The sequence below is a fragment of the Phlebotomus papatasi genome, chromosome 2 (assembly GCF_024763615.1).
Source record: "Phlebotomus papatasi isolate M1 chromosome 2, Ppap_2.1, whole genome shotgun sequence".
NCBI classification, from domain to species: Eukaryota; Metazoa; Arthropoda; class Insecta; order Diptera; family Psychodidae; genus Phlebotomus; species Phlebotomus papatasi.
This window is the reverse complement of record NC_077223.1, coordinates 58600515-58613122: the sequence shown is the minus strand read 5'-3', so window position 1 is coordinate 58613122 and position 12608 is coordinate 58600515. Positions and strand designations below refer to the sequence as shown.

The 12608-nt window shown below is 35.1% G+C and overlaps 1 protein-coding gene across 1 annotated transcript in view; it reads right to left on the bottom strand.

Moving 5' to 3' along the window:
- The window catches only part of LOC129801886 (fibrillin-1), a 77900-nt gene that overhangs the window by 26423 nt on the left and 38869 nt on the right, over window positions 1–12608 (bottom strand). Inside the window, exon 5 of the mRNA XM_055847319.1 lies at window positions 11367–11747. Coding sequence (XP_055703294.1) covers window positions 11367–11747 — 381 coding nt within the window. The remainder of the gene's footprint in view (window positions 1–11366; window positions 11748–12608) is intronic.

Below are 12608 nucleotides of genomic sequence, written 5' to 3'. Positions count from 1 at the left end.
ATGGGCATCCTATTGAGGCGGATTAGCTGTCCAAATTTACAGCCAAGTTGGACAAATTAATAAACAAGTTGTCCAAAATAAGAGCCAAAGTCACCTCTACATATCAATTCATTTTTAAACGTATTAAAACTAATTTTAATAAAAATAAGACGATAAATAGCTTGCTAAGTTTCTAAACAACCCTTCTGAAAAGAGAGTAACAAGAAATGTCAATTAGTATAGAAAATATCGCACTTCAAACTTGAAACTTCGATGCTTATAAGCAGACTGTCCAAAATTATGAGCACTTCCCCTAGGTGTTGCGGGTTCGAATTCTCTTTAGATTACCATAAACTTCCTAGAATAAAGGTGTTCTTTTTCTTTGTACTATAATGCCCGAGTAATACATTGCACGCTGTTACACGCACTGTATAATTTTCATGTAGGTAGTTCTTTGTCCTACAACATCTTAATATCATGTTCTTCTCTGACGTTCTAGGGCGGACTGACTTTCCAGCTCTCCAACTTGTAGGTATAAAGATAAATACCCACAGGACAATGACACCGCAACGACTTAGAAGCGACCCAGGAATGGATTTGACTACTAACGTTTATAAAAAGATAACATAAGCATCCTAATTTTAAGAAATCCTCGAACTCACAGGATAAAACATTCCGTCAATTATTTTTTATATAAGGGAAAGTCTCATAATTTTGTCCAGTTTCTTATTTTGGACACTTTGAGGATAAAATTGGACACTATAAACAAGTTGATTAAAATGATGGATTTTTATTCCAATATTTGATGAATAATGAATTCTATCTAAATATTTGTTCTTTTTGGAAGATTTTAACACTAAATACGGTAAATTTTGAATATGATTTGAGTTAAAATTGCTTTGTTGAAAATTCAGTGTGAGCAATTGCTTACGAGAAATATGACAGAACTTCGTGTTTACTTCAGTCTTATTTAGCTGTGCTGAAGTACTAAAAATGTTTCTTCGCTTTTTTGAGTGATATTATTGTATATTCATTGAATATTGTGTTATTTCACGTTAATGGTGATTTGTACATTTGATCTGGAGTAAGATTTGCCTTGTGAATTAGATTTTTCGTGTGAAAAATGGGAAATTTTTTAAGACATTTACCAGTGAGGTGATACCCCTTATTTTGGACAAGTGTTTTTCTCACAAAATTTCGTGAAGTTTTAGCTTTTGTGATGACTAGGTTGGACAAATACCTGGAGAAACAAAGGAGCATCATCTCTACGAAAGAGATGTAGCGAGAAATGCCTTGAAAGGCTCCCGGAAAGCCAGAGAATGACCGAATCCGCACGTACGTGGAGTACCGAAGTCAACTCACTTTAATGAACGATATGGAAAGTTTCCGGGCTTCTTGTGACATTCTACGGTTCCCTTACATGAACAGGAAGAGGACTTGGTAAGATGGGTTTTTGAAATAGAGAACCATGGGCATCCTATTGAGGCGAATTAGCTGTCCAAATATACAGACAATGTGTCCAAATTAATAACCAAGTTGTCCAAAATTCGAGTCAAATTCACATCTACATATCAATTGATTTTAAAACGTATTAAAATTAATTTTAATAAAAACAAAGACAATAAACCCTTGCCAAGTTTCTAAACAAGCCTTCTGAAAAGAGAGTAACAAAAAAAGTCAATTAGTATTTAAGTATTTATACTTATTAGTATTTAGTATTTACTTCAAACTTGGAACATCGATGCTTATAAGCAGACTGTCCAAAATTATGAGCCCTTACCCTAATTGTTTGCGATTCCATACCGACTTAATAATAATAATGCTGGCACCGCTCGCACAACATTAATAATAAATAATAAATTTTCAGAAAACAATTTTAAAATTTAAAATTGATTAAAAAGTGCACAATTATGAATGCTTTCACCGTGCACCTTAAAGCAGACTTAGTATATTAGCTTTAAAATAATGTTAGAGGTTTTTAACACTTAATTTTGAAATATCGATGGAAGTACTGAATTGAGGTCATTGACATAACATGGACGAAATATTTTCCCAAACATTTTTGAAATCAAATTCGAAATAAACCAAATAAAACATAGTTCTAGAGTGATAAGGAGAGTGGTAAAAGGAGAGAGTAAAAATCGTCAGAAATAAATTTTCGGACAAATAAAAAAGTAGAGAAACATTAATAAATTACTGATACTTTACTAAAGATCTTACGCATCTTGTTTGAAATTTAAAAACCTTTCAAAAAATTCAAATTTAACTAATTCGTTTGAGGAATAGACTTTCTAGAATGGTTCTACAGATCATTTAAAATTCGATATCGAAATTTTTCCTGTCATAGGCGTCTATCGAAAGATCGCTTTCACACTTTCACTACCTCCAATATTTTATACTCAAAAATAAAAGAAAATCTTAGTTCAACCTGATATATATAACATAATTTTCTCCTAAAATTCAATCAACAATATTTATTTGAAAATTAAACAAATATTCCAAAATGCAGGGCCTTCTCGGCATTTCATTTTTCCATACGTTTTTGCATAGATGCATTAAAGACTATTGGCTAGTTTTTTCTAAATAGAATTAACTTATCAGTCTAATATATTTCGAAATTGTGCATTAAAGCTATCTAAAAATACTTATTTCATAATATTCGCCGAAATAATACAAGAATTACGAGCAAATTTGTTTAAGTGGAGGTACAATATCTGGAAAATTTTTACAAGGAAAACTGAAAAATAGCTTCACCTTTTATTAGGCTTGATGCCCCTGCCAAAATGCTTCTAAATTAACAGATTCTGTTAAGTTTTAACGTTATAATTACACAAATTAAAATTTAAAGGCACTCAATGTGTCAAGTGGTAGAGCACTCACTCTATGATGCAAGTGTCCCGGGTTCGAATCCCCTTTGGGTCATCAGGAATTTTTCTGGCGTTAAAGGTGTTCGGTTCGGATTGCATCCAGTGAGCTTCACTGCACTTCATTCCACGAGCATGGGACTGACAACCTCATCCCGTACAAGAAAAAATAATAATACGCGTCTAGAAATCCCCTTGCGAGAAGGCCTTGTTCCTCCATGAAATGTTGTGCCAGCATTATTATTATTATAATTAAAATTTTAAGAACATTCCTAAAACTGTTTCATCAATGAAAATATAAGACTTATGCCTCATAAACTCGAGGATTTTCAACTGAACATTACCTAAAACTTTAAAAGAACCAATTAGCTAAATAAGAAAATAAAGTTCATTTATGATATAACTTAAAATGCTATAAACATTTGACAACTATAAAAACAAATACAGGACAAAACTATTTTCTTTTCCTCTATGTCCATTTTCTCTTGTACATTTAATTAAGAATTTCCGAGGATTTCTGACGATCCTCTCAGAATAATTTCAATTGCCTGAAAAAGCAGAGGAAAACAGCCCGAAAAAAAGAACTTTCTAGATGTCGTTGAGAGAATGGTGGAAAATTTCCATGTTACGCATAATCATTTTCCCAATTGGAGGCATGTTTGCTAATTGAAAGTGAGCGAAGAAAAGTCAACAGGCTAAAATGCTTGTATTGCCAGAAGCTTTACCATGTTTCTCATCATCTCAAATTTTATACAAATTAGCTCATGTCTAATGTTTGCCACATGGAAAACTACATATAGCAGTGAGAAAAGTTTCATAGACGCAAGAGATGGATAAATTGTTGCCTTTTCAACACTCAAGACAATTTCTCCTTAGCAGAAGGAAAGTTTCCTTCATCATCGATTAAATAACTTTTCACCACTACTCCCATTTCGAAAAGACTTTTGTTGTATAACTTTTCAAAGAATACATTTTAGACGAGTTATTAATTTTCCAGAAATTAAGGCGTAAGCTGAAGCATATCTTTTTCAGGTGTGATAGCTTTATTTTAAAAAAAAAAGTGAATGAAAGAACAACATTTAGATTAGAGCTTGATGAGGTATTAAACAACTGAAATAGAACTAGACAATTGTCACATAAGAAACAGCTGTAAGTCAAGGAAGAAACTAATTTAAGCAAATAGAAATTATCATTATAAACTTAGCTATTTCAATAAAGGAATTTGTCATAAAGTTGTTTTGCAATAAAATGCCGTTTCTTGGTATAGAACTGTAGAGTAACCGTGGTGTCACTTATAAGATTAATACTAGTAGTAAGAAAAAAAGTAGTAAGAGAGGTGTATAGTATGCCAAATTTCAAATAGAAAATGATGTGTGTTAGAAAGAGTACACTCTAGTAGAGTAATACGATGAGTACGATATTAGGTGAGATTCTTAACAATCTCACCTACTATAATCCTAACAAAATTTCATGTCGTCCGATCGACCTCAAATTTGGCCAAAATGTGTTTCGCCACTTCCTGATTCCGAATATATATGTGGCTAAGTTACGTTCCCGGCCGGCCGGCCGGCCGCTCTTTGGAGCTTAATAGCTCCTAAACTAAAAAAGATATCGACTTGCGGTTTTCGGCAAAGGTTATATATCGCATGAAAATTGCAACTTGGTGCATAGACCCCCCACCCCCCACCCCTCCTTCCGCCATTTTGAAGACCCCCCTTTTTTTGTTTTCTCAATAGCTCCGCCCCTATGGCATTCAGCGGACTCAAATTTTAGTATGTTATAGCTGGGCCTTAGAGCTTTTCATCAATACCAAACTTAAGGTTCCCCGACCCCCCTGACCCGAGCTATAAGGGTCCAAAAAAAATTTCTTAAAATGGCCATTACTCCGGTTCTAATTGTCAGAATTTAAAAAATGAGGGCTTTTTGGAAAGCTCTCGTGAAATGCCACTTCCCCTTCTAACATCGCAAGTTCATAAAACCACCGCTAGGGGCGCTTTTTTTAAAAAGAAAATTTTTAAATCTTAAAAGTTAAATAACTCAAAAATTCCATTGTGCATCGGGCTGAAAATTTAGTATGTTGTAGCCGTTGATTATACCTATCAAACAAAAAAAACCTTAAGTCGATCTAGAACCCCTGACCCGAGCTATAAGGGGTCAAAGTTCGAACATTGACCGGCCTCTATCTCCGGTTCTAATTAACATAGCGACATAAATTTTACCTTTTTGGTTTCGTCTCGATGAGCACTTTCAGATGGAAGTTCAAAAAGTCACCATAGGTGGCGCTGTGATAGCGTCAAAATTCATCGAAATTCAAAGTCACTTTTCTCAAAAACGGCATTGTGCAAGTTAATGAAATTTTAATATGTTGTAGTCCAGTCTAGGACGTTTCTAAAATGGTGCGTATGCGCGCTGTGGTTTCAATAGAACCGGAGATATGAGGGGTCAAAGTTCACGAAATTCAAAAAATCATATCTCCGGTTCTATGTGACCGATTTTGATGAATGAGGGCTTAAACGAAAGATCTCACCAAATGCTACAACTTTCTAGAATATTTGAACTTCGTGGGACCAACACCAGGGGCGCCACAGTCGAAAAACCAATTTCAATATCACATAACCTCAATTATCTCGACTGTCGCTGAACCGATTTTGATGATTACTTCAACATAATTGTAGAGCACATTTGTCTCTACATTTCGTCCATACATCATTTTCCGCTCAGACTACGCTATCACTCCGATTTTGCCGTTTAAGTGTGAAAAAATTGATTTTTCCAATAATAATGCTTTGAAATCACTCAGATGCCAATTTGACTGCCTCTACTCCACCATGACACTTAAAATAGGGTTTTAAATGGAAAGTCCCACAAAATACAACAATTCTTTGATATTGTTGAAGTTCAACAAATGACTACTTGGGGCACTCTGGATGAAAAAACGAGTTAAGAAACAAAAAACCTCGCTTATCTTGGCTTCTGAGTAATCGATGAGTTCAAGTTCTACGGCAAAATTATAGAGAACATTCTGGTCTACATTTCACCCATATAACACTTTTCTGTCAGTTCATCCAAATCCTTGATATTTTGGTTTAATACAAAATTTGTATAATTTCACGAATTTTATTCAAGATAACTGAATAGCGTCTCCCAACTTCAGCTCTAAATCGAATTTGCATGCACTCCGAGTTAGCTCACGTTAAGAATCTCACCTACATAAGCCGGTTAGGATTATCTGTCCCTTTTTGTTCAAATTAATTATTTTCTGAATCGTATTACAGGCAATTCGAACAATTTTCCACTTGTGATTCGGCCAGTTTTCGAGCGAAACGCGAGAGAGAGGCATGACAAAACACTTGCCATTTTTTCTGCCATTCTCGCAGTTCAAAAAGTATTAATCTTAATAATAATCTTATATGTGACACAGTCATAAGAATACGCAAACGAAGTTCCATCTGGCAAGTCCGTACACGCGAAAAATATCTCGCAAAAACATGCACTTTTTGTTTCTTTACAAATATATAGTCTTAAGAAAGGATCGTTGGATACAAAAGGCAGGAAATAAACTGAAATCTAATCTAATCTAATTCATTCGTAAATTTTCGTAAAGACACAAACAATGTTCGTAAAATTTTATCATTTCTTCGTGAAGTTTTGCCAGGCTTACAAAAATGTACAAACAAATGTTTGTGAAACAACAAAAAAACGCTCGTCACGAACAATATTAGTGCAAAAATTACAAACTTTTACGAACTTTTTAGTAGGTTGATTTACAAACATTTTCAGACATTTACCAGAGAGATTCAGTAGTAGGAATTCGCAAACATTGACGAAATATTTCTTTTGTATATCCCGTTTGAAATATAATGTGTTAGAACACGACAAAAGAGCTGGCTTTTAAGTGAATGGTAACTGAATGGTAACTGAGTTGGTAAAATCTAGATTTTTTGGAAAGATTTTGAAATTGCCAACCCAGCTGCATTGATCATAATCGGTAATGAATCGGTAAAGTACTCGTAAATGACCAATATTTGTAATTATTTTTTCTGACTTTAAACTTGTAACCCAACCAGAGGCCAAACGGTAAAAGATACGAATTCCTGACCCTCGGTAGTCCTCCTCCTCCCATAAGTCGACCCAAGAATCCTTATTATAATTTTCCCCACCCCCTTCATACCCTCCAATTTCATGTTTTTTGGTTTATTTCAAAACCGACTTCTAACACTTTTTTTTAATTTTTGCATATGTTTTGGAAGTGATCCAGGTTAAAGTTTCGTTCAAACATACCTATGACCTAAAAAATCGGCATTTTCGATTTTTGAAAATCAAAATTTAACCAATCTAGATGATCTTCTTTTCAACCGATTTGGTAAAATTCAAATTTTTTGGAAAGGTCTTTAAATCAGTTATAAATCGTTTAAATATCAGAAAATGACTTATCATTCTCGTATTTACATTCGCTGTTTGTCCGTGTGCTTGTAACTTATACCTGAACATTCTATGCTTTACCAATTCTCGATTTTGAAGTGCTGTTATGTTTTATGAATCAGTTTAATCGCTAGTAGACCAGTAAGTATCAAAAGACCATGCGAAAAATAATTCACGGAGAGCTCTATCATGTGTTCGAGTATTTTGCAAAGCTGGGACGCTTTGCCATCTCTTTTAAATAAAGAATCGAAAATAATTTATAACCGGCAACTCATTATCAAACAACCTCATATTTCTTGTATAGTACTACACATCAAACATGGTCAGAAAAAACTTTATTAATTTTTCTACAAGTCAAATGCATTGTGAGAAAATAAAAAATCAATGTCTGAAAAATAATAAAAATATGTCTAGATTTATAAAATTCTCTAATACTATAAACATTTTCTACCGCAATAGCTACATTAATCTTATAGCCTACGGAGCAAATTAAAATCGTTCACATTATTTCTAGATAAAACTTTTTGATATTATTCATTTGAAAACTGTGAAGCATATGTCCCAAAAATATGTCAACACGGACATTTTCGGTTGGAAATACAACAATTTCAACATGATACTGCTCGTGAATTGTTTACTTAACATCTCTTAAGGTATGTTTGAATTGCTGTGGGTGATGAAAACACATCATGAGAATATTACCCCTTTCACCGCGTATCTTAATTTCAAGCAGGAAAACCGGGAAGAGCACACAAGATTTTCTCACAGTATTTCTGCTGGCCCACATCCAAAATCCTCAATGAAGACACCCAGTCAAGACATTGTCGTGGGCGGCGATAAACTTATGTGACGAATTTGTAATTGAAACCGACAGTTGTGGCTAATCTACGGTAAACTCTGACTTCTTTATTCAACAACAGAAAGACGGAAGGGTAATTGCTCTATATCCCCAATTTTTCTTCCAATTTTCTTGGTCCCATCTTCTGCCAGTTCTTTTACTCCTGTTTTTTTTATTCGAAGCGAGAAAACATTAGAGAAAGAAAATAGAATTGTTTCCTCGAGCATAAACGTGTTTTACCAATAAATAATCCTTTCGAGGACATTCAATGAAAATTTCCGGAGAAAAAAAAGTGCAGTCCCGGGAATAGTGCCTGGGCATTCCAGAAACGAATAAGATTGCCTCGGGGAGAGTTTTATTATTGCTCAGTGAAAGAGGAAATAACTTTAATAGAAATCGGTGCAATATTGAATTTCTATTTGAGTTATGTTGACAATTTTAGATAATGTTAATCGATATTGGGTCATTTTAATGCAGGTTTCTTTTTTTTCAATATTCATATAAAAGAAACTGTTGAAAGTCACATTAAAATAATGTATTGTAATAATAGTTTAAATCTCCATTTGTTTATGGATGGTCCTTTTGAGTTGAATTAAAGTCAGTGGTTTACGTGTATAAAGTCACTCCCTACCAGCCTTAAACGTTTTAAATCTTTTTTTTTTATAGGGATTTACGAAAAATTATTTTGTTATTACAAGAGTTTGAAAATTCCTTTTATATTATAAAAGGAGAAGCTGAATTTTAAAATTTTAAATAATTATGATCATCAACTCTTAACTCTAGGGGAAAGTGGCCTGCCTTTGAATGCGGCAGCCTTTGAATGCTTCGATGTTTCTCTTAGTTCCCGAAGATAAAATTCCATTTTGTTAATCGAAGTTAATAGAAAATAGTTAATAGTATTAACTATAGTTCATAAAATAGAATTTTTGCTTTGAGAAATAAGAGAAAAATTTAAACATTCAATGGCTACCGTATTCAAAGGCAGACCAGTTTCCCCTAGTTGTTATCCTGCAAAGTTTGGGAAAAGGGAATAAAGAACTTTACTACAGTCAGTCACTAATCGCAACCTTAAACAGTAATTTCCTATTAGTGATTTACAATTTTAACTTTATATCAGTAAACTGGCAACATCACAAAAAAATGCGTTCTTCTATAAGAAAGTAAGTAAGGGACCGTGAAGTGGTAATGTGACAAGCCGAAAAGCTTCCAAGGTAAAACAGATTCAAGATTCAATTATACTGCTCGAACTTAAAGAGAAAGCAGTGATATAATCCGGTTTTTTTTTCAACTTGTCACAGCTCTGGAGCTGAAACGGTAAAAGGTATCAACTTCCGGTCTTCGGTGACCCCCTATAAAAAAAAAACAATATCTCTAGACGTTTTTTCCTTTTTCCCCTAACCCCCCTCCATATACCCTCCAAAACCATGTTTTTTCGGGTTTTCTCAAAATTGGCCTATGCTTTTTCTAGGATTTTCGGATATGTTTTAGAGGGGTCGTGGTCAAAATCCCGAGAACCAAAATCCCGAGAGCCAAAATCCCGAACGCCAAAATCCCGAACGCCAAAATCCCGAAAGCCAAAATCCCGAATGGGCTAAAATCCCGAATGGGCTAATATCCCGAAAGCCAAAATCCCGAATTCTCAAAAGTGTCATAGCTACTCCCACGATTGCATCCGCACTTGCTAGAGGCAAAGCGAAATTTTCTGTGTCTTAGGAAATTATTCTACACATTATCCTCCATATAATTTGATCCCTTTCAGGATTTTGAACATTCGGGATTTAGGCGTTCGGGATTTTGGCTTTTGGGATTTTGGCCGCCATCGGTTTTAGAGATAGTCCAGCCGAACATTTCGTCCAAACATTCTTACTACCGAAAAATTCGCCTTTTTGAAGAATTGAAAGTCAAAGGTCAACTTAGAGTGCTCATTTTTTAATCGATTTTGATGAATTGGGATTTTTTGGTAAGTTCTTGACAGTTCTTATACGGCTATATCAGTCCCAATCGGTAATGAATCATAGTTCTGGAGCTAATAAGCTCCTAAGAGGGGCCGGTCAGACGGCCGATAACTTTACTTAGTTAACCAGTTTTTTTTTTTTTTCAAGAAATTTATAGACTCTTGGACGCCAACCGTTTTAAACTTGGCATTTTATACGGTATATAGATTTTACATCTATTAGGGGAATGTTGGCATGGTTCGCACAGAGAGAACCTTCAAACAACGCAAATTTTCTCTTTGTTTGCAAAGTTCTAGTTCGTCATTTCTTAGTCATAACATAGATCATTATTAATCTCATGGAACGAGATGAGAAATGGTAGGTCAGCTCTTTGCAAACAAAGAGAAAATTCGCATCGTTAGAAGGTTAACTGTGTGCGAACCATGCCTACAGTCCCCTATCACTCTAGCAGACAAATGAAGAAAGCAATTCATATAGGAATATATTTCTATAAAGTTCGGAAGCTGAAAGTTCCAAAAAAACAATTTTTAAAATAAACAGCAAAAAACTAAAATAAGAACAAGACTTTTTTTTCTAGAAATGCTTTTAAGATTCAACATAGCATTTTTGTATGTTGCCTTTTGAAAATTTCAACCCTCTTCTATTTGTGTATCACATCTTCTTCATTTAGAACAAGAATTATTGATACCAATAAACTATCCCACTTCTTGCTCTAGAAAAAAAATCATCACCACCGAGTATTAATGACTTGAAGAATAATTATTATGTGACCAATATTTTTCCCTCTAGACATCATGTTGTTTTATATCCTCAACTGTTGAAAATCCTCACTGACAGTGTTTTGGAAACGCGAAAAGCCCAATTTATCTCCTCACTGAATAATTGAGAAAAATTCTTGCAAATTGAAACGAATAGGATGAGAATGTTTAACTGCCAACGAACTAGAAAGAATGCACAATTTCGAGAGATTAAGTGACTCCCTGGGTCACCAAAAGATTGCAAAATATTTATCTTGGACTGATCGAGTCTTTGACTTCACATGAAGACGGAAAACACGTGCTCAACATCCCAAAAGAGATCACCATTTAATCTCATATCGTGAACTAATTGCCCGACGTGTTTCTCAGTGAGAATTCTCTGTCGATGGCTCATTTCGTGGGTGTCAGAGAGTTCTTCTAAAAATACGCGGGCGCCGCATGATTTAAATGTGCCTCTCGCCACGCCTGACGCTGACGTGACAAATTGACGATGGCAGAGAGTCACACACTTGATCTTCGAATGGGAGATAATTGGTCAGGAAGTACTCACCGGTGCAGCTGCGTCCATCCCGGACGTTGAGTTCGTAACCTGGGAAACACGAGCACTCAACATGGCTTTCATTTTCATCCAGTTGCACCCTCCGGCACTCATGGTCGCATCCACCACGGTCTGGACCACAGTTGGGATCAAAGGGAGTGGTCGATTCTACAGGAGGAGCAGTTGTGGGGGCTACTGTTGGCAGCTCTTCGACTATTGAGGTAACTGAAGCTTCTTCATGGTGCTCTGGCTCGTGCTTGTCCTCCGGGATCTCATGACTTCCATTCTCATAGTCATACTCCTCTTCATCCTCTTCCTGTTCTGGGTGGATCACCTCGTGGGAGTTAATTTCTTGACTAATTTCATCATCATACCTCATATCATCGTAGTCTTCTGTGAAAATGAGTAAAAGAGGAACACTACAATGACCGAAAGATGTTTAGAAACAACAAGTGTTTATTATTACTAAGATCTGAAAAGAAAATTGAAAACTTTTCTTAACATATTCAGAATAAATCTATTATTGATAATTAATTATATGTGATATGATTTGGTATGATATAATCCATATAATCATACCTAATAATAATTTAATATGTTACCTCTAAATTAATCAATTAGGGACAGAAAAGCGTCTCAGCCTTGTGGAGCGATCTGACAAAAACAAATTATCGTATATGCATTTATCTATTAAATAACCTATTTTTTCTCTGACCGGCTCACTTATGTTTATTATAAATTGATTTTACTATTAGGGGATCCCAGTGGAGCAATAGGCAAGACCGTTGGCTCTTGCTTGGGTGGATTAGATCTTTCTGACTCGACTCTCATATTAGTTGGGAGTTCGAGTCCCGCCCGGTGCAAAGATTTGAATGTCTGATTTAGACCATTTTCACATATAATTAATCTCATATCGTGAACTAATTGCCCGACGTAATAAACCTCACTGCCTTCGCCCAACAACTCCAGAAGCATGGAAGAAGCATCCATACCACAGGAAGGTGCACCTAGGCGGTCTACAATGGACTTAGCGGACTTAGCAGATTCTTCCAACACTAGATATGACGTATGACATTATAAAATGATTACCTTGTAATACAATATCTAGATATGATTAATAATAATTTTAATCAACAATAGGGAAAAACCGGAAGTCGTCGGGAAGAGATAATCACTCAGGGAAACACATCAACTATCTTCAGAGCTTTCGGCTCGGTCTCCAAGCCTTCATCAGTGGTCAAGTCTTGCAATCTT